The sequence below is a fragment of the Crinia signifera genome, chromosome 4 (genome assembly GCF_055691185.1).
Source record: "Crinia signifera chromosome 4, ASM5569118v1, whole genome shotgun sequence".
NCBI lineage: Eukaryota > Metazoa > Chordata > Amphibia > Anura > Myobatrachidae > Crinia > Crinia signifera.
Window position 1 is genome coordinate 174,834,193 of NC_139220.1, and position 22,434 is coordinate 174,856,626.

The window sequence follows — 22,434 nt, forward strand, 5'->3', positions numbered from 1 at the left end:
TCTGCTCCTCCACCGGCGAGACGGCAGTACACGGGGCCATCGTTCAATTCCTTTCGCCCACAGCAGTCCTTTCGCGGCAGGGGAAGAGGTTCTTCCTCTTCCTTTCGTGGGTCCCGTGGAAAGACAAGAGGACAACCTGCGGCCAGGGCCCAGCTGCCCAAGCCCCAGGAGAAGCCTGCAGCGTGACTATCCTCCAGCCATGCTGGGGGATTCTCAGGTCGGGGCCCGTCTTCTGGAGTTTCGACAGCAGTGGCTTGCCACCACGTCGGATCCTTGGGTCCGTCTGCTTATTTCAGACGGATACAAGATTCAGTTTGCGGGTCCCCCACCTTCAAGATTTTTCACAACTGCTCTGCCACGCGAGCAGGAGAAGAGAGTACAGCTGCAAGGGGCTATAGAGAAGCTTTTGAAATCCAGAGTGATCATGCCGGTGCCTTTCAGGGAGAGGGAAAGAGGATTTTACTCAAATCTTTTCACGGTTCCCAAGCCAGATGGATCCGCCAGACCCATTTTGAACCTCAAGGCACTCAATTTGTACGTTCAGTACCATCCGTTCAAGATGGAGTCAATACATTCTGTCATAGCCTCTCTGGAGCCCCAGGAGTTCTTGCTTTCTTTAGACATAAAGGATGCGTACCTCCACGTCCCTATATGGATCCACCATCAATCTTTTCTCAGGTTCGCTGTTGGACAGGAGCATTTCCAATTCCGAGCTCTTCCGTTCGGGCTGTCCTCAGCCCCTCGCGTTTTTACGAAGCTGTTGTCAGTCCTGCTAGCTTGTCTGAGGCTTCAGGGCATCAATATCGTGCCGTACTTGGACGATCTCCTGATAAAAGCATCATCCCCTTCGATTCTGCAGGAGCATGCTCACAGAACGATTCTGTTCCTGACGCAGCACGGGTGGATAATGAATTATCCAAAGTCCTCGCTGGTACCGTCCCAGCGCCTGCAATTCCTGGGCCTGTTGCTGGATACCAGCGCACAGAGAATATTCCTGCCAGAGGACAAGATCAACTCCATCCGGTTGTTGGTGCGTCAGATTCTACTCCACAAGAGAGTTCAGATCCTGCTTTGCATTCGACTGATAGGAAAGATGGTGGCAGCTTTCCCGGCGCTTCAGTTCGGGAGGCTCCACTCTCGAACCCTTCAGTTGGATTTGCTTCGTCAATGGTCAGGCTCTCACCTGTTCATCCACCGGAGGGTACAGCTATCCAGTCGAGCAAGGTCGTCACTGCTGTGGTGGCTACACAGACAGAATTTGACTCAGGGCCGACGGTTCGCCATATGGGATTGGATAGTTCTGACAACAGACGCCAGTCTCACAGGTTGGGGCGCGGTCATTCTAGATCGTCGTCTACAGGGTCTCTGGAGTCAGTGGGAAGCAAGTCTGCCCATAAACGTCCTGGAGCTCAGGGCAATTCTCAATGCTCTACTGGCCGTTCCAGACATGGTTCGGGGGAAGACTGTCAAGGTCCAGTCGGACAACGCGACGGCTGTCGCGTACCTCAACAGACAAGGAGGCACCAAGAGCAGGGGCGCCATGAAGGAGGCCGCAAGGATCCTACACTGGGCGGAGAGACACGAAGTCATTCTGTCGGCAGTATACCTGCCAGGAGTCGACAATTGGGAGGCCGACTTTCTGAGCAGGCAGAAGTTCCATCCGGGGGAATGGTCTCTGCATCCCGATGTGTTTCAGGAGCTAGTCAGGAGATGGGGTCTGCCTCAGGTAGACCTCATGGCCTCCAGGCAGAACCATCAGCTTCCCCGTTACGTATCACGAACAAGGGACGCCGCAGCTTGGGCAGTGGACGCTCTGGAGGTTCGGTGGCCCTTCCACTTCGTCTACCTATTTCCTCCGATTCCTCTTCTAGGAAGGATTCTCAAAAAGATAAGAAGAGAGGGGGTCCGAGCCGTGTTGATAGCTCCATTCTGGCCCAGACGCACTTGGTTTGCCGAGATTCAGTCCCTGCTCATAGACCAGCCTTGGACACTCCCGGACAGGCCGGATCTCCTACAGCAGGGACCATTTCTGCACCCGGCACTGAAGCCACTCCGTTTAACGGCGTGGCTATTGAAGAAGACATCTTAAGGAAGAAGGGGATACCGGCCTCAGTAATCCCCACGATGTTGGCGGCCCGTAAACCAGTTTCCGCAAGACATTACCACCGGATATGGCGAGCATATTCCACTTGGTGTTCCGCTCGGGGTTACCCGTTCAGGAGTTTCCATCTGCCTAGGCTTCTTCGTTTTCTGCAGTCGGGGTTGGATTCAGGGCTTCGTCTAGCTTCCCTGAAGGTCCAGGTTTCTTCACTGTCCATTCTGTTTCAGAAGAAGTTGGCTTCGCTGCCAGAAATCAAGACGTTTTTGCAAGGGGTGGCCAGAGTCCAGCCCCCCTTCGTTCCTCCTACGCCGCCGTGGGATCTGCCTTTGGTTTTGCGCTTCCTGCAGTCCGATACTTTTGAACCCTTGGAGCAGGTAGATTTAAAATTCCTGACATGGAAGACAGTTACGCTGTTGGCTCTGGCTTCGGCAAGGAGAGTCTCAGAGTTGGGTGCTCTGTCTTGCCGGGCACCTTTTCTTGTTTTTCATTCGGACAGGGCGGAGCTTCGTACGAGGGCCTCCTTCCTGCCTAAAGTGGTTACTTCTTTTCATGTGAATCAACCGATTGTCATCCCTGCCTTTACGGACTCAGACCCGCAATCGGTCTCCCTGGATGTGGTCCGAGCTTTGCGAGTTTATGTGTCCAGAACTGCGTCCTTGAGGAAATCAGACGGCCTATTTGTCCTGTATGACGCCCTTAAACGGGGTTGGCCGGCCTCTAAGCAGACCATAGCTCGCTGGATCAAGCTCACTATTAGGCAGGCCTATTTGGCTGAAGGTAGGGCTCCGCCTTCCTCTATCACAGCTCACTCCACCCGGTCGGTGGGCACGTCGTGGGCGGCGCGACGAGGCGCGTCTTCAGTTCAGTTATGTAGAGCGGCTACTTGGTCGTCCTCTCACACCTTCATTAGGTTCTATAGATTCGACACGTTCGCCTCGTCAGCGGCGGATTTTGGTCGATTGGTCTTGCAGGCTCCTCCGAGTTCTCCCGCCCAAGGGGGAATCTTTGGAACCTCCCCAGCGTGAACGCCAGTGTCCCCTGCCGGATGATAGAGAAAAGAGGAATTTGGTACCTACCGGTAATTCCGTTTCTCTGAATCCGCAGGGGACACTGGCCTCCCTCCCTACTCTGGTCGCCTGCCGGTCATTGTTGTCATGTGTGTACAGTTGTTGTTGTCTGTATATATGCATATATGTTGTAAATATGTGGTTATTTGTCAGTAGTAGTCTGGTGTCCTTCCTCTCGTTCCAATTTTCCTAACTGGGGATTGTGGGTACTAGAGGGGAGGAGCCAGCTGTTTAAAGTTACAGTGTGCCAGTTCCCAGCCATCCACCTCTATTACCCAGCGTGAACGCCAGTGTCCCCTGCGGATTCAGAGAAACGGAATTACCGGTAGGTACCAAATTCCTCTTATTTATGTTTATAACCTTCTCCTTGGAAGATCCCTGCTGCATGCTGCTAATTGCCAATCTACCTTAGCAAAATTCTGTCATCTAGGTAGACTTGTGTGTAAACTCTGTTTATAGAACTTTTCGTTCAATAGAGATAATATTTTTAAATTGTTCTCTATCTCCTATATGAACAGTAACAGCATTTGTTTTAGGGTTTATCCTTACTACTGCATGTGTGTGAATGAAAACATGAAATTATTCCGCCATCATTTTATCAAAAACTTTTAAGCTTGCAAATCTTGCCAAGAATCTTTTTATTGTCATATTCTAACATTTCCACTTTAAACACTGAAATACATTCAATTCAAATACACCGCTCAGGTAAGGCAGTTGATTACATTTTAAAAGGCTGGTTATACTGTGAAAGACATACCCTTGATAAAACTGCATGGACCGCGTTGAAGACCACTTTAGCCATTATTTGTAATTAGAAAATATAGACCATGTGCTATGGTTAAAAGATTTAAGCTGGTCACGCACTAGATGACTAAAAGATACATCAGTAGGGCATACACACTAAATTATGTTGTGCGATATATCATTCAGCTTCCACAATCAGGATCATTGTGCCCCTGACAGTATAATGCAAGCAGATCAGAAGTTACTTTGGACAACGCATGGGAGGGGGTAATAGTTTGTGTGCGCTGGCCAATTTATACAATATGAGAGTCCGATAGCTAGCAGTATTGGTGATTCTAGTTCACCTGCATGGAGGCAGCAGAAGAAGAAGAAGAAGAAGAAGAAAAAATCCCTGATCTAGGCAATTTTTCTCGTGATCGCAAAAACACATGGATTCAGGAATTTAACTGCAATCCATATAGCTTAACACAAAATCTCGTTTGAATCTTTTTTTAAAAAGGGGGCTATGGTTAAATTGCCTGATCAGGCAAAATATGGCAATAAAAGCCCCTTTTTTATTTTATATAGATGAATAGTAAACAATAACAATTAAAATCCCCAAAACACCCCCCCCCCCCCCATATTTTTAAAAATGAGTTTGCCAGCTGCGCAGTGTTTTGATGATCCCTCTGTAAGTGCTCATTGTCATTTTGGATGACAGTTTTTTTAACAAATGTGAACAGATGTTCTTCCCAGGCCAATTAAAATAACTTTTTTTGGTACTCTTTACCTAGAAGGGCGCCCATCGCGAACATCGCGACCATCGAATGCACTAAAAATCGGGTGCGACGCGATGGCCGCGATTTCCCATAGGGACCAATGTTAAAAATCAGATTGGACCCAATTTTAGTGTTCAATGCCTCAATGCCCGCGATTTTTACATAGGAAACAATGTTAAATGGGCCACAGAGCCCTAATAGTCACCGTGAACTCTGAAATGGCCCCCACAATTGTTAACGCCACCCCACGATCAACGTCAACCCGAAGCGTGGCGAGCGCAGCGGTACGCGTCCTCCGACCTTTTCATGCCCTACTATCCACGTCGGCGTGGAGTTGAGAATAGAATAGTGTGGCGAGCCACCGAGGCCCGAAGCGTGGCGAGCGGACGCGGATACCTTCAGTTATACGCGTCCCCTCGCGGGCTTCACAGGTGTCCGTGGCGAAAAGCGGACACCTGTGAAGCCCGCGAGGGGACGCGTTTACCTGTGAAGGTATCCACGGGGCTCGCTGCGCTCGCCACGCTTCGGGCTCGGTGGCTCGCTGCGCTCGCCACACTATTCTATTCTCCACGCCGACGTGGATAGTAGGGCATGAAAAGGTCGGAGGACGCGTACCGCCGCCCCTCGCGGGCTCGCTGCGCTCGCCACGCTTCGGGTTGACGTTGATCGTGGGGTGGCGTTAACAATTGTGGGGGCCATTTCAGAGTTCACGGTGACTATTAGGGCTCTGTGGCCCATTTAAAATTGATTCCTATGGCAAAATCGCGGGCATTGAGGCATTTAACATTAAAATCGCGGTCAATCACCGTTTTTAACATTGATCCCTATGGGAAAATCGCGGTCATCGCGGGTACCCGATTTTAATGTACCCGCGATTTGCCCGCGATGGCCGCGATTTTTTACCCCCGATGCCCGCGATTTCAATCGCTGGCGCCCTTCTAGGTAAAGAGTACCCTTTTTTTTAATGCGATATATATGATTGACACCCTAAGCATGTGCACTGTGTTTTCTGTAGGTAAAGAGGACGTATTCTCATGGTACATATAGAGCTGGTGCAATGAGGCAAATCAGCCTGGTTGGAGCAGTTGATGAGGAAGTGGGGGATTATTTCCCAGAATTCTTGGACATGTTAGAAGACTCCCCTTTCCTGAAGGTAAAAACTGATTTTGTTAAACATTTTCATGTTTAAGTTCTAAGATCTTGTTCACATCTCTCCTCTCCTGTTTAGGAAAAGTGCATTAAAATAGAACACTAGTCAATATTTCTGTTCATGCCACTATTTTAAGCTTTACATTCTGCATTTAAATGTTTGCTAGATTTTGGCAAATAGATTGTATGTTTAATGTATACTATATAATTGCAAAAGTAACACACATGAATGAAGTCTGTTTTAGTGCATTAAAGAAGCATTTTCTAGTAGAAAAAAAAACATTTGACATTAGGATTATGAGACTTAAGGTGCCCATACACTAGTAAGATTTATCTTCAGATCTTTCTGGTTGGAACAAAAACCTGGTTATGGATGAGTGACAGTTTATCAGTTTTCCAGCATTTTACAAGCAAATGGTCAACTGTCATTTGCTCTCATTCATAACCATGTTTTTGTTCCAACCAGCCAGATCTGAAGATAAATCTGCGTGTGTATTGCCACCTTCATTCAGAATGGATCAATAATAGAAGAATTTGTAGTGGACTGCGAGGAGAAAGCTGCCTTCTAGATAGAAAAAATGCCCCTTGCAAAATTGCGAGAGAATTGTTGATAAAACGCTAATTGCTATCCATTTGCAAATCCTGAAACATCGAAGAAACTTTGCCGTCTGTGCAAATGTGATTTAGGTCTGAGACTTTCGCTAATCTGCAGTTGAAACAGGCTGGAAGTAGTCGGTGCTGACGCCACATACCCCCCCCCCCCCCCCCCAAAAATGGAATGGTTCGAAATAATGAGCAGTTCAATATGGTATAGTTAATTGGGACGTGAATAATATGCGCTGTGAGGGTTAATATTAGTTAATGGTGTGAGGGATAGGATGATTAAAGCAAAGCAAAGTCAAGAATAAGGAAAGAAAAGTAAAAAAAAAAAAAAGATTTTTCTCTTTCGTCCAGTCCGGTGACGCAGCTAACCTCGGGATGTAGGAGGGTCCGCAGGAGCCAAGGCACCTATAGCTGAAGCTTTGCCTCTGGCTGCACCCCCAGCATGCTCCAGTTCATTTTAGGTGCCCACAGGAGTGGGTGCTTGGCTAATAAGCTGCTACTGCAGCCGGCCTTTTTATTCAGATTTTTACACTAGTTAGTTAGGATTTTATTATTTTATTAACAATAGTGTTAGTGCAGGTGTGTTGCTTCTATTACAAGCATAACACGCTGAGAGCGCAGCAGAGGCTGACTGAAGTGCGTCCTGTCAGCGCACTGTGTGCAGGGGTGTCTGTCTGAACCTGCTGCACATCGCTTGCTGGGGTTTGCCTGGGCCCTGGGAGCGGTTGGATACAACTCCTTGCAGAAGGGGACCGTGGGGGAAGGACCTCCCGCAATGGTGGCCACCATCTTGGAAGGGCTTACAGCCTGAAATCCCTCCGGGGAGGTGAAAGCTGTTACAGGTGTCTGGCGTCGCTGGACGACTCCATGTGATCCCGACAGGGGGAGGCACGAGGAGGTGAGGAGACTTGCTTGAGGGAGCGGCTGAAGGGGGTTTGGGGGCCAATTCAGGCTTCCCAACCCACTGAAGCAGGGACTTGGTCCCTTCCCACTTCTGTGTGGGCGCCATTTTCTTTCTCCAGAGTGAGGGAAGCTGGCTGATCAATTGCTGCACATTAAGTTGGAGTCTACTGGAAGCGCTACCCCCTGCTGAACGCTGAAGACAGCTAAGTACAACAGGATATACTGCTTTGTACGTTGCCTGACATTTTGCACCGTGAGTTAAACATGACTGACACGGGTGACGAGGCTGTTGCTGTAGGGCGGAGGGGGGGGGGGGGGGGGGTGCAGGACATGTCTTTTAACTGCAGATTTTGTGGGGTAGAAATTTCATGTGAACAGATGGCCCAAGGGGTACCTTGTCCTGCTTGTAAGTCTGTGCCGGGCACCTCACAGGCCCGTGGGGGGCTGAGCAAGAACCAGCGTGGGCTGCAGCCTTGGGGAGGTCTATGAATGCCCTGATTGAGGCACTTAATAGACAGAGGGACAGTTTAATCAGGTTTCCTGGCCCCAGTTTTTCCTCTCAAGGGTCCATTGCTCCCGCGCAAGGGGACCCCATGTTGTTGAAGGCCATGCAGGACACTGCACAAGGGGTGCTTAAAATGAATGCACTCATGAAAAAGTTTGCTAAAGCCCCATATAGTCCAAAATCCTTTAGGCAGCCTTCAGTTACAACGCCTGTGCTATTGGTTGATTCAGACGATGATGGAGTGTGTGCAGACGATTTGTCTGGTGACCTTAGGGAAGAGGCTGAGGCTTCTGTCCTGGGAATTGAGGATCTTATCCTGGCTGTTAGACAGGCTTTGGATTTGTCAGAGGAAGATGAAATTCAGGCTCAGTGCATTTTTAAAAGAATGCGCAGAGAAGCTGTTACTTTCCCTTCAGACCCTGGTATGGTCTCATTGTTAGGAGAGGCTTGGAAAGTCCCTGACGAGAAAGTTTCCATGTCCAAGAGGTATGCGAATATGTATCCCATGCCCGAGGAACATATTCAATTGTGGGAGAAAGTCCCGTTGGTGGATGCACCGGTTGCTAGACTATCCAAGGCCACAACATTACCAGTCCAAGGTGGTGCAGCCTTTATGGGTCCGGTGGATAAGAAAGTGGAAGGATGCCTGAAAGCTGTTTTTGAGGAAGTGGGATTTTCACCAGCCGCCCTATTATTGCCTCAACTTGGGTAGGGAAGGCTATGATTAAATGGGCTGAGGCTTTAGCTGATCAACTGCGCCCTGATTCGGAGGCATATCTCCTGACAGACAAACTTAGGTGTGCTGCAGAGTACATCACTGAGGCTGGGGAGGAAGGTGCCAAGATGTCATCTAAGGATTCCACTACTTCTGTGTCAGCAAGGCTAGCCCTCTGGCTGAAGGCCTGGGATGCTAACATTGAATCTAAGAAAGCCCTGGAAACTTTGGAGTTTAAAGGGTAGTTGCTTTTTGGCTCTGAACTAGAAGCCATTATTAAACGGGCCACTGGGGGTAAAAGTACCTTCTTGTCTGCCACCACTAAGGCCTCAGGTTCTAAGTTTGGGGCGTTTAAACCTACTTTTCGCTCTTCCTTTCGTGGCGGAGCTTCCAGTAGAGGACAGAAGAGGTAGATTCCCGGCAGGTAGAGGTAAGGCTGCCAAATCCAGGTTTGGGGCCTTCAATAAGAAGCAAGTGTCAAAAGGGGAGGATAAGTCCTCAGCATGACTGGGTACAGGCTCCCTGTTCTGGGATCAGAGTGGGGGGGTCGCCTACTGCAGTATCGGCACAGATGGAACCTTCCATCAACCGACCAGTGGGTTCTGTCCATAGTGTCTACAGGTTATCGGATTAATTTCAGGGGAAATCCCCAAAAGAGGTTTCTGCCAACCCCTTTGCCTCGAGAGGCCAGGGCACGCACGGTTCTTCTGGAAGCGGCCTCGTCTCTCAGGGAGAAGGGCGTTGTGGTCCCGGTTACTCAGGAGGAACACAAGAAGGGTTTTTATTCAATACTCTTTTTGGTACCCAAACCAGACGGGTCAGTCAGACCCATACTAAATCTACACCTATGGGTGGATCATTTCCGAATGGAGTCTCTCCGCTCAGTGCTTGGCAGCATAGAGCCAGGGGAATTTTTAGCATGAGTGGACATCCAGGATGCATATCTGCATATACCGATATGCAGGCAACATCAGTCTCTTCTTCGCTTCGCAATAGGGGAGACCCATTTGCATTTCCAGGCCCTACCCTTTGGTCTGGCCACAGCGCCAAGGGTATTTACAAAGGTGATGGCAGTTATGGCTGCGTCACTGAGACTCTGGGGGATAATAATCATCCCTTACTTAGACGACCTGCTATTCAAAGCTAAGTCAGAGATCAAGTTGTTGATAAACCTGTCCATAGCAACACCGTTTTTGCAGGACATGGGATGGGTTTTGAACAGGTCCAAATCCCATTTAATCCCATCTCAGAAATTACTTTTTCTGGGGGTGATACTGGACACCCATTTACTCATCCGTCAGCTAGTCCTATTGTTACTGCAGGCTCACAGACCTACAGTTTGGCAAGGGGTTAGGCTTCTGGGCAAGATGGTGGCGACTTTCGAGACGCTCCAATTTGCCAGGTATCATTACAGAAGTTTGCAGTGGAACATTCTGTCTTGCTGGTCGGGAAACTCAAAGACCATGAAACAGGAAAGTTTGCTGCTCTCTCTTAAGAGACAAAGGAGTCTTTACTTTGGTGGACGGACATAGAGACGTTGCAGCTAGAGTGGTCGCTTCGCTCTTGGGACTGGGTGGTGATAACGACTGACGCCAGTCTCAGGGATTGGGGGGCAGTTGCCCTTCACCATCAGTTAAATATATTGGAGCTTTGTGCAGTTTGGATGTCTCTTCAACAGGCCAAGGAGAGTTTGAAAGCCTTCCTATCCAAGTGCAGTCGGACAATGCCACGGCTGTGGCCTACCTGAATTATCAGGGTGGGACTCGCAGCAGGAAGTCTCACGGATACTTGCCTGGGCAGAAAACAATGTTCCGGTTCTGTCTTCTGTCTTCCCTCCGTTCCCAATGATACGAGGGTGTTGAAGAGTGTGAGGTCTCATCAGGTGCAAACCATTATGATAGCACCGAACTGGCCCAAGAGGTCGTGGTTCTCTGACATTCTGAGGTTATCAGTGGAGTCTTGGCCTCTGCCTCTTCATCAAGACCTGTTAAGACAGGGACCGTTTCTTCACCAGGACCTTGCTCTGCTCAGTTTGACAGCTTGGCTTTTGAGACCGCCTTATTAAAGAAAGATCTCTGATGCAGTGATTAAGACTATGCTACGGGCTCGTAAGCCAGTCTCGGCTGCAAATTATCACAGAGTTTGAAAGATTTACATCAGGTGGTGTGAGCGCCAGAAAGTACACACCTCCAGATTCAAGGTATCCCGGTTATTGGAGTTCTTACGGGATGTCTTTTCATCGGGACTGAGTTTACAGTCTTTAAAAGTACAGCTGTCCGCCTTATCTATTTTTTTTTTCCAGAAAAGGATGGCTTTTCTGCCTGAGGTTTAGACCTTTTTACAGGGTGTTACCAGTCTAAACCACCGTAAAGACAACCGGTGGCACCATGGGACTTATCTTTAGTTCTGTCTGTAGTTCAGAGTCCTCCTTTTGGACCTTAACTTTGTGTCTTGGAAATTGGAGTTTTTGTTAGCCATTGCTTCGGCAAGGCGTTTTTCAGAGTTAGGAGTGTTGTCCTGTAAATCTCCGCATTTCGTTTTTCACGAGGATAAGGCTGTGCTTCGAACAGTACGTAAGTTTTTTTTACCAAAAGTGGTTTCCTCATTTAATTTGAACCAGGGGATTGTGCTCCCGGTATTTTCCCCTTCTGAAGGGGCTAACAATAGGGACAAATTGAGAAAGTTGGACGTAGTTCGCGCCTTGCAAATTTACGTGGACAGGGTAAAGGAGTTCCGCAAAACAGATCATTTGTTGGTTCTTTATGATGTGCATAAGAGAGGTTGGCCTGCGTCTAAGCAGACCATTGCCAGGTGGCTTAGGTCAGTAATTGCCTTTGCTTATACCAAGGTGGGTAGACCTGTTCCTTCTCGGATTAATGCACATACCACCAGGTCAGTAGCTTCCTCTTGGGCTGTACTTCATGGGGCTACAGCGGAGCAGTTGTGCAGGGCTGCCACTTGGTCCTCTGTTCACACCTTTACCAAATTTTACAGGTTCCATGAGTTCGCATCTGAGGACGCTTCATTTGGATGGGCAGTGATGAGAACTTGCAGTCTGAGCGTACCCTCCCATTTACCGGCTCGTGAACGTCCCAAGGTTAGCTGTGTCACCGGACTAGACGAAAGAAAAGGGGATTTTTGTCAGAAATTACCGTATAAACCCCTTTCTCTGAGTCCAGTCCGGTGACACAGTGATCCCTCCCCTACTTCAGTAAGTCATGCCGTGCATGTGTGTCATGTTATGGTAAGATGATTGTGCATATAAGATGTTGGGCATTGTACTGAGTTGTGTATCCTAGTATGCTTTTTAAGATTGAACTGGGGCATGCTGGGGATGCAGAAGGGGAGGAGCCTGCAGCCAGAGGAAAAGCTTCAGCTATAGGTGCCTTGGCTCCTGCGGACCCTCCTACATCCCAAGGTTAACTGTGTCACCGGACTGGACTCAGAGAAAGGGGTTCGAATGGTCAGTTCTTACAAAAATCCCCTTTTTTATAGCACCTGTGAGAAGGAGAAAAAAAAATTAAACCAGTGGTTCCCAAACTGTGTGTCGTGGCACCCAGGGGTGGTTGCAGTGATGCCCTGGACTGGTGGTCCATGCCCATGAAAAATTATTTCTGGACAATGTAATAGACAATTGTGGACATTAAGAAGTGAATCCTGTCCATTACCACATAACTTACACCAATGATGAGATTTAAACACAATTTAATTTAACATTTTTTTTTCCCTGAATTTATCAATAAGACACTTTTGCCCTAGGGGTGCCATATAAAATTCTGATACTCATGGGTGCTGTAGTTCACATACGTTTGGGACCCTCTAATGTTTTTGTAGCTCTTACCATTTTGGAAAGTCCGTGGAATGTAAAGTATACGCTACACTTTCTCTACCCCGTTATTGGAGGCTGTGTGGGATGTTTTAGCAGGGGAGTCAGGATGCGGCTCCCCCTCCTTTTTAAAAAAAAAAAATTTTAATCCATGCTCTGAGTGCACGAAATGCATTTATTTGCCGCTTTTGAAAACCCGTGGAAGTGCTTTCAACTTTTTTTTCATGCTCCCATTAACTACACTCCCAGCTGCCGGCCGTGCCCACTAAGAAAAAGCTGCGTGACATCTGCCAATGACTTTCCATGCCGCAAGTTGATAGATATTCCAAACTGTCTGTGAATGTCTGAGAGGTAGGGAAAGTGTAGCATATGCTCCACAATGCAAAATCGCTACAATTTTTCTTACAGGTGCCATAATTTTTTTTGTTTAAACTTTTCTCTTCCCTTGTTCAATTTGCTTTGATCTTCCTATCCCTCACACAATTAACATTAACCCTCACAGCGCTAATCATTCATGTTGTAAGACAGAGAAGAAAAACTACAGGTTTCCACCGCTAAATGGCTGCTTCCCATCAGCCAAGCTCCGGCCACATTGCGTTTATGATCCATATACATTGTCAGTCGCAATTTCCCTTCACGCATGCATGATGTATATGTTATTCATGCGCTGTCATTAGATGATCACTCAATTTGCTAATTTGCTGAATTAGGCCTTCGATATGAGAAGGGAGGAAGTTTATTGTTTTTAATAACCATCCAGGACCGCTTTAGTATTGTGGTTATCTGATTTTTGAATTTTCATTGAGAAATTTGAATGCAATAGTTAAATAGTTAATTTTACATATGGAGAGATGGTCAGTAGGTGGGGCACATTTCACTGACAAGGATTAGGAATTAGAGATTGTAAAACCATGGTGTGCACTGCTGGATGATCTTTCAGCAGGGTGCAGTGACGTGGAAAGTAGAGACTTCTTAGCAGGGTACCTGGTTATGCATACAGTGTTTTTTGATCGTTTTTGTGCTTTGTGCCATGAAGTGGGAATAGTTTATACATTATACTAAAACAGTTGGATTAGTATTGTCTGCAAGATGCCAGTGCCTTGGCTGTTTTATCAGTGCCCTGCTGCCATAGACATCACCCGTATACCTCTATTGAGGTGTGCACAGTGTTAGCGTTCCATAGTTCTCCGGAATGTGTACAGCACACATCGGGAGCACAAAGCCTTACTGATTTGGGGTGTCTCTTGTGTATTTATCTGCCCCATACCATTTTTTCCCCCTTATTTGTTAGTTATCAAAATTGCGAATGGTTTTCCAAGATACTCATGCAGATTTTACCAACCATATTGGTTTATCTTTCTGGTTTCCATTGGTACTTTTAAGCCATGTACAGTATTTTTTTCCTCAGGTGGAGATGGTTATGTATGTTTACCCTGGAAACCAATACGGCTTTCTGGATCCTATTGTATCCAATGTACATAGCACTGCAGAGGTGTATCCTTCTCCAACAAAAATCTATTTGTGTTACAGTACTGTGTGGCTAAAACTACAACAGAATAGTCAAAAGAAGCAAAGAGTTTGATCAAACGTAACAGGGGACATGCATTTATAAATATAAAGTGATCTGGAGAACCCTTTCAATGAAAATTCGGCAATAATAGACTGCTTACCAATGGAAGGACATTGTCATATACAGAATCCTGTTTAACTCTTCTTTCAGTTTGAAATGTTATCAAGGATTTGGGTAAATAAATCTAGATCTATCGTGACATAAGAATAACCAAAATGAATCTCCAATGGAAAAATCATTGTTATTGGATAGAACTTTCTTTGTTGTTTAAGTTGGTTTACACCAGCACCAGGATATTTTTTTTTAAACTGGGCAGAAAAAAAAATATAGAGATTATTTTTTACATGTGTTTTTATTATACAGAGATCAGTCATAAGTTGTACAGAAAATTGATTTTAATCTCTAATTAAAGACCGTTACAGAGTCAAAATATTTTGCTGTCACACATCAATTTCAGTATTGGTAATTTGGTCCATATAAAATGGTCTGTGTAGTTTTTTACTTTAGATCATCCAAACGTTGGTGTTATGGGTGCTTTTTCAGATTTCAAATATTCAATGCCTCCCTTACTGACACATCGGTTGAAATTCAATTGCTATATTGCTTCCGATATCCCATCTTCAAGGCAGGAGACTACATGGTTGATAGTCAACTGATATTTTATAGCGCTAATTAGTCTTGGGTTTTATCCATGTACAGAAGCCAAACTATGAAAAAATGTTTGGGCAATAAAACTTTACTTCTCACACATTTAAGCTTGGTCATGCCAAACAGGAGCAGCAATTAAACAGGTTTGTTGGGAGTGCAGGAGATTTAGCTGCAGTTGCTACATTTGAATCCCATCCCCATTGAAGTCAGTGAGTCAACTCATGAGTTTGAATCTTGTGCATGCGAGGTAGTCTTTTCCTGTACTTGTCATTTGTTTTGTTGTCACTACTTTGTATTTATTGCAGTACATTCACAGAATGCCACCACAGTATAAATGTGACTGGCAAAATGTATGCCTCCTACAATATCTTTTTATAATGCTTGTTTAACAGTGAATGTGTGCAAACTGATTGTTTCAAAATCTCACTTGAATGACAGTGCACATTGCCTTGGGGGACTCAATCAAGCCTTCAGCTGAAGAGCCGGAAAGAAAGTGATGATGGTCCCATCATGTGGGTGCGTCCTGGAGAACAGATGATCCCTGTGGCTGATATGCCAAAGTCTCCTTTTAAAAGAAAAAGGTATATATATAAATCTTAGCTTAGTCCTGGTGATCTGTGTAAAGAGCACCATGGCAGTTGTAGGCATAAATCCTTAACAAAAAAGGTTTTTGGGTATTTGATGATGGATGCTAAATTCTTAAAAGTACTCCTCTTACCATAGTAGTACGCCTCAGTTTTATCTTTTTTTTTTCATAGGATTCTTAACCCCTACAGCGGACGCAGCAGGGAGATGGAAGCTTCCCTGCCTGCGCGGCTTGCATTGCTCCCGATCGTGCATATGTAATGATCGAGAGCAGTGAATATATGAATATCTAATGAGCGGCTCCCGGCCCCCTGCTGGCTGCTATGTGTAAAAAAAAATATATATATATTTTTTTTAATTCAATATATTCATGTGCTGTAAGCACATGATTAAAAATAGCGTGCCGCTTCACATAATAAAATTCCTGATTTTTTTTATTTTTTTTTTTTACACCAAATTTAAAAAAAACCTTTTTATATTAAAAGTTCACATTCCTGTTCACCATAAAATGATGGCGATTGCTACACGGTGACACACAGTGAAAATCACTTAGAAAGCAATTCGCCATCTGATCATTAAATACTCACGGTGAATCACATTGAAAAACCACAGCAAATTGCGGTGACTATCAGACGACGAATTGTCCATCATTCACTGTTCGCGATCGGCAAATATTGCACGTTGAATAGGGTGATTCACTTTTTGGTGCTTGTGTAGTTTCACGGCGCCACCGCGCGCACAGTCTGTCTTAGAAACTTGGCAGCTTGCCAGACGCTCTGTTTAACTGCGCGTGCCGCTCTAGCTGTTCTCAGCGTGGCTGCTTCCCATATGTAAAGCTACGTTATCAGCGTAGCGCCGGGCAGCAGCTGCCCAGCGCTGACAGGTCACTGTGGTACTTGTAGTTCCACAGTGAAATAGGCAGTCCTGCGCACCGCTGACATAGGGGGTGTCCGAAATGTACACGCTACAATTTAGACGCTTTAGCGTCTGAATCCCAAGTCCTTGCAAGCCGCTAAGAAGGGGGGTACCTGGATTCAGACGCTAATGCGTATGAATTTGGTAGGGTGTAGGGGTACATAGGGGTGCACTGTGCAAAACACTCCTAAACCTGTTCACAATGACACTAGTCGACGTAACAGCTGTCGACCTTGTTAATTCCACTATCCACGCCAACCCGAAGCGTGGCGAGCGCAGCGGTATGCGTCCTCTGACCTTTTCATGCCCCCACTATCCACGTCGGCGTGGAGTTGAGAATAGAAAGTGTGGCGAGCACAGGTATCCGCGTCCCCTCGTGGGCTTCACAGGTATCCGCGTCCCCTCGCTGCGCTCGCCACACTTTCTATTCTCAACTCCACGCTGCGGGTTGGTGTGGATAGTGGAATTAACAAAGTCGACAGCTGTTATGTGAACTAGTGTCATTGTGAACAGGTTTGAGAGTATTTTGCACAGTGCACCCCTATGTACCCCTACACCCTACCAAATTCAGACGCATTAGCGTCTGAATCCAGATAACCCCCTTCTTAGCGGCATGCAAGGACTCGGGATTCAGACGCTAAAGTGTCTCAATTGTAGCGTGTACATTACGCTACGCTGAGAACAGCTACAGTGGCACACGCACACGCTACGCTGGTAACGTAGCACTGAGAACAGCTAGAGCGGCACGCGCACAGAGTCTGGCAAGCTGCCAAGTTTCTAACAGACTGTTAGCGCGGTGGCGCCGTGAAACTACACAAGTACCCACTTTTTCAGTAAAACGATTCACCTTCGAGCATGGAAATAGCACACATTCGCCATAGAACATGGCGAATCAGCCTCATTGAATACTGCCCTAAGAGCCTATTTGAAACATTGGGTCAGATGTATCAAGCTTCAAAAAGTGATAAACCACCAGTCAATCAGCTCCTTAACTGCCATGTTACAGGCTGTGGTTGGAAAATGATAGGTATCAGCTGGTTATTTATCAAACTCTGCTTTATCTCTATTTGAAGCTTGATACATCTGGCCCAATGTATGCCATAATTGTGTTATAGAACCACAACTGAGCTTTTTTGTTATTCCACCTATTCACCCAGCCAAATCAGTGTAAGGGTACAAATATACTGTTGACTCATTTGGTGTACTCCAATGCCCCCATTCAGTGTGTCACATCTGCAGCTTACGCACATAAGTGGGGATATCCGATCTATATAGGTCATTCATTTGACCTTTTGATTAAGTCAATATTGTATCAGGCTGAACGTCTTACAAGAGACTCCTGGCCCCCTCTGGTAGCAAAAGAATTCACAGTGCAACAATTAAACTCACCCAGAAAACGTCAGACCCCAGTGTATTTTAGTCCTCTCTGACAGGAAGCCAGCGTTTGTGGGAGTTAACCACTCACTTTGCATACATATGCTCTGTGCAAGTTGTCGCAAAACCATTGCATCTCATACGCAATGGAAAATATCGTTCCACAAAATCAAGTTTTCTTGCACCTCTTTATCAAGCCCATTGTCTCTGATCATACAGCCAGGTTCATCTAGATCCTCCTTGTTGGACCTAGTAATGCGTTTTCCCACATGTGGCAGAACAATCTTGGTTTCTTACTGCCTACCCTCTCAGGAGATTCTCTTCACATCACAATTCAACATATAAATGCTTCACACCACAATTTAAACAGTTTAAAGCAGAAACATTGCACTGTGAATTGCTTATTCCCCTTTTATACCAAAATGCCGGGTCGCCCCCGGCGTTTTGGACCCAGCTTCAAGCCGGCTGCGACCCAGCGTTTGGTCCCTTTTACACCGACGCCTCCTCCCGGCACAGGTGGATCCTGAGCCGCCACTTGGAGATGACCTAATCTCCAAGCGCCGATCGCCGCCACTGGGACCCGGACCGCTGCGCTGGGGGCAAGCCCAGCACTAAGGTAATCTGCTGGGCTGCCCCCAGTACCGTGCACCCCCCCAGACGTCGTCAGGGAGGTGAATGGATGCCGCACACAGGCATCCATTCACCGCTGCCGCCGCTGCTGTCTGCAGAGTATAGCAGACAGCAGTGCAGGCTGTGTGTGCCCACCCGTCCAACCTGCGGACGCTGCGGTCCGCAGGTTGTACGTCCCCCATTGATGTAAATGGGAGCCGGGTCGGATGACCCAGCATACCCATTTACACCGCCCTCTAACCAGGTCCTAGCCGTGTTCTACTCAGGTCAGGACCTGGGTAGAAGTCCGGTGTAAAGGGACACAGCGTGTCCCATTTACACCACCGAAGACCCAGGGTTTTGCGGCGGTGTAAAAGTGGTAGAAGTTGTTTATACCTGCTATAACCACAGTGGTGGAGTTGCATCCCTAAAATTTATTTTACACACCGTATGGGCACATCACTTTGTCCCAGCTAAGCCATGTTCACATTAAATGCAAGGGCATTTTGTCACTTATTGTCTTTTCTTACACTTCTTAACAGTTCAATTTTTTTTTAAGTGTAATCAGGTTTTAGAAACTGTGCTGGATCGATGGCAGGTTAAGATTATAATGCCAAATGACTTTCCATAAATATAGTAGTTTTGACTTGGAACTCTCCTTTAATCTGCGGAAAGTTCTAAGCCCCAGCAAAACTCTTCTTAGTAAATTTATTAAGTAGTTTCCAAAATCATATATGTAGGTCTTTACAGTAGTTTGTTATTAAAACATATTTTAAAACATCCACCATCAACGGTGCTAGAACTATGATTTTCAGAAACTGACAATACTATACACTCTGAACAGTTTTGAACTCTCATATTTAATACAGATTTGCAATTTGGAAAACCAGTAAGCACTCTGTAGCGTCTTATGTGGTTCTGCTATGGCAGGTCTTTAGTAAGGATGTGACAAGTGTTATGACTTGCATCAATTACGTTATGACTTAGCAGGGTGAATTTTTTAAAATGCGAAGTGTTAATAATCAGATAATTGTAATTTACTGTTCCACATTTGTCATTATTGCCGGCTAGTTGTGCAATTTGCTTCTCGTTTCTAAGTTACCTTTGTAAATGTAGTCTGCATATTTCTTTTTTGAGTTGGCAGCAATGTTTAATGTCTAGTTGTTAAACCTTGTTAAATTAGTGTTAAATCTGGATACACACTATAAGACTACCTTTCCAATCTGGCTGGTTGGAATGAAAATCTGGTAATTACAATCAACTATTTGCTCCCAAAAGCTAGAAAATGGACAAAAACATTTGCATAAATTGGTTATATCTAAAGGCTTTGAACAATTTGTCAGACCATTTTTGTTTGTTTTTTCATGTTTTGGAGCAAACGATCTATTGTCATTTGCTCACAGAAATGACGGGATATTCATTCCAACCAGTCAGATTGAAAGAAAATCTTATAGTGTGTATCCAGTTTAACTACTCCCTTCCTTACTGTGTATTAAGATTTACTTTAATGTAGAGCTAATATATTACAGATAATAGAAGGTTTCTAGTACATTTTATTTATTCTTTTAAACCTGTAGTGTATTTGTATTTTCTTCTTCCAGAACTACCAATGAAATAAAAAATCTGCAGTACCTACCTCGAGCTAGTGAGCCTCGGGAAATGCTATTTGAAGATAGGACAAGAGCACACGCCGATCACATAGGACAAGGCTTTGAGCGTCAGACGACAGCAGCAGTTGGTGTGCTTAAGGCTGTGCATTGTGGCGAGTGGTAAGTACCTTGCTACTACCACCCCTTTTTAAAATTGCCTATGGTTTTGTGCACAAAATCTGCCAGCCTGTGTAGTATGTGTGCATGGGCAAGATACCGATAAACATAATGCATAAGCTGTGCATGCTCCACAGTACAGATTCTTTGAATAAAAGTCTGTAAATATTTCCAGTGGGTAATCTAACTGTAATTAACACCGCCACCATACAGATCATTATCACCATTGAGGCTCTGTTGATGCAAGGGTGCAAAATACCACGATGCCCACACAAGCCAGCTTGCAAGTGTGTATGTGTCACAATCGTGCCCCATTAGCAAAATATTAGTCAGTGTCTGGAGTTGCTGGTGAGACTAGGCACACCATACGGGCGGCTGCAATGTAGCCAGGATCGATGAACGTGGTTACATCTGTAATTCTGTCTTTCATCCCATTCCCCTGTCATTATCAAACCTTTCTATTATTTGTAAACTCCAGCCACAAGCTTATAGTTTATGCAGCCAGTCTGTCCTATAAAAAGCAAAGCGAAGTGTTAAACAAGTGGTCTGACTGCTCTTTTAGAAGGTTGGTTGGGGTATGGTTGGTGACACAATCAGGCAGAGGGAAACTGATGTTTCCAGTAAAATTGAGTCAAGCTCTGGTAGCACTCCAGTCTTTTCTCTGCATCCCAATTGGCACAAGGAGAATGGAGAGGTGTGCGGAGATCCTTTCAGCAAGTTGTAGGATACAAGGGTCAGGGGTTGCAGGTGCTGGTGCCAGAATAACAGCACAACTACTGTTTGGGAGAGCGCAATGTGACAAAGTAGGCAGACACTGTCCACCTACTTATTGATTAGTTGGGGGTAGTGTTCCCCTTACAACTGAATGATTATTTGGGGGAAATGTTCCCAACTAGTTGGAATAACTTTTTTTTCTGGTGTTTATCACTGTGTGGGACCAAATAGTTCATCATCATAGCTACTAAACATTGCCAGATTATCATTCCAACCAGCCAACTAGTTGGAATTGGAGGTTAAGCACGTATGGTGAAAATCGTGTATGTGCACCGTTAATCCTACTCTGTCTAGTATAAATTCTGAAGCATGCCTCCAGACTGCAAACCATTAACCTAAACTGTGCAAACTTGCTTCCAAAAGAAAGGACTGGGAGGCCACTAACATTCATGCCTATCTATTGTAATGGTAGTGACATACTGAAGACTTTTCTGTCTTGCAGTGTTCATTGTCTGGCACTCAGAGGAAAATACTACCTACCCCTGGGTATCCAGTGGGATAAACAAAATGACTTCAGTGTAGCAATATTGCCCCAATGCAGATTATAAACACATACTTTTACCTGACAATGGTGTTTTTCTGACTTTTCAATTCAGTTTGTGTCCTATATAACTTTTGTACAGAAACAAATAAAACAGCGTTGTGCTTTTTAAGAGGTTATAGGGTACTTGTTTCCTAGCACGGCGCCCATCGCATCGCATACCATAAGCCATACAATGGTATGCGATGCAATGTTACGCGATGGCAGCCGATGTTATACAATTTTAAATCGTATACCATATACAATGGTATACGATTTAAAATTGTATAAGCACCCTAATGGGTGTTGTATAAGCACCCTAATGGGTGTTTTTAATGTTAAATGGGCCCCCTATAAGATTATTAATTGTATAAGCACCATAATGGGTGCTTACAATGTTAAAATCATCCCCACTATCAACGCCAACCCGAAGCATAGCGAGCGCAGCGAACCTGCGAGGGGTGGCGGTACGCGTCCTCCGACCTTTTCATACCCCCCACCATCCACGTCAGCGTGGAGTTGATTTTAGATAGTGTGGCGAGCCCGAAGCGTGGCGAGCGGACGCGGAATACATGTAAAGTAATACGGGTCCCCTCGCGGGGCTCGCTGCGCTCGCCGCACTATCTAAAATCAACTCCATGCCGAGGTGGATAGTGGGGGTATGAAAAGGTCGGAGGACGCGTACCGCCGCCCCTCGCAGGTTCGCTGCGATCGCTATGCTTCGGGTTGGCGTTGATAGTGGGGGTGCATTTAACATTGTAAGCACCCATTAGGATGCTTATACAATTCAAAATCGTATAGGGGGGCCATTTAACATTGAAAAAATCCATTAGGGTGCTTATACATATCGCATCCGGGTATATGGCATGCGATGCGATACAATGCATAAGATGCCATACGACTGAATATCGTGGGCGCCGTGCTAGGAAACAAAAGTACAGGATATAGTAATTATATCGAACTGCTAGTATCTTCGTTATTATCATTATTTAGCTATATTGCACCACAAAGGATCCACAGCTCCCATTTACAGAGTATATAAAAAGGTAAAACAAGAACACAGTAAGTTACATTTGAATACAATGTATGACAAATACAGGATCTATAAAATAGTAAAGAAAACTGAAATCAACATTAGTGTGGCAGACATGCAAGGGATTTGATAGAGTACAAGATAGTTTAAATAACAGTAGGAAAAGGATGGATTTGTCAAAAATAATTCATGCCAGACTAATTTAATTAGTGTCTATGAAAAAGTCAGTATGGGGGTGGATTTAAGGAAATCTGATGTAAAACTTCTTG

The 22,434-nt window shown here is 45.6% G+C and overlaps 1 protein-coding gene across 1 annotated transcript in view; it reads left to right on the forward strand.

Moving 5' to 3' along the window:
• RSBN1L (round spermatid basic protein 1 like) overlaps positions 1-22,434 on the forward strand; it is a 53,123-nt gene that overhangs the window by 22,200 nt on the left and 8,489 nt on the right. Inside the window, exons 4-6 of the mRNA XM_083183048.1 lie at positions 5,686-5,823; positions 15,028-15,170; positions 19,674-19,841. Coding sequence (XP_083039174.1) covers positions 5,686-5,823; positions 15,028-15,170; positions 19,674-19,841 — 449 coding nt within the window. The remainder of the gene's footprint in view (positions 1-5,685; positions 5,824-15,027; positions 15,171-19,673; positions 19,842-22,434) is intronic.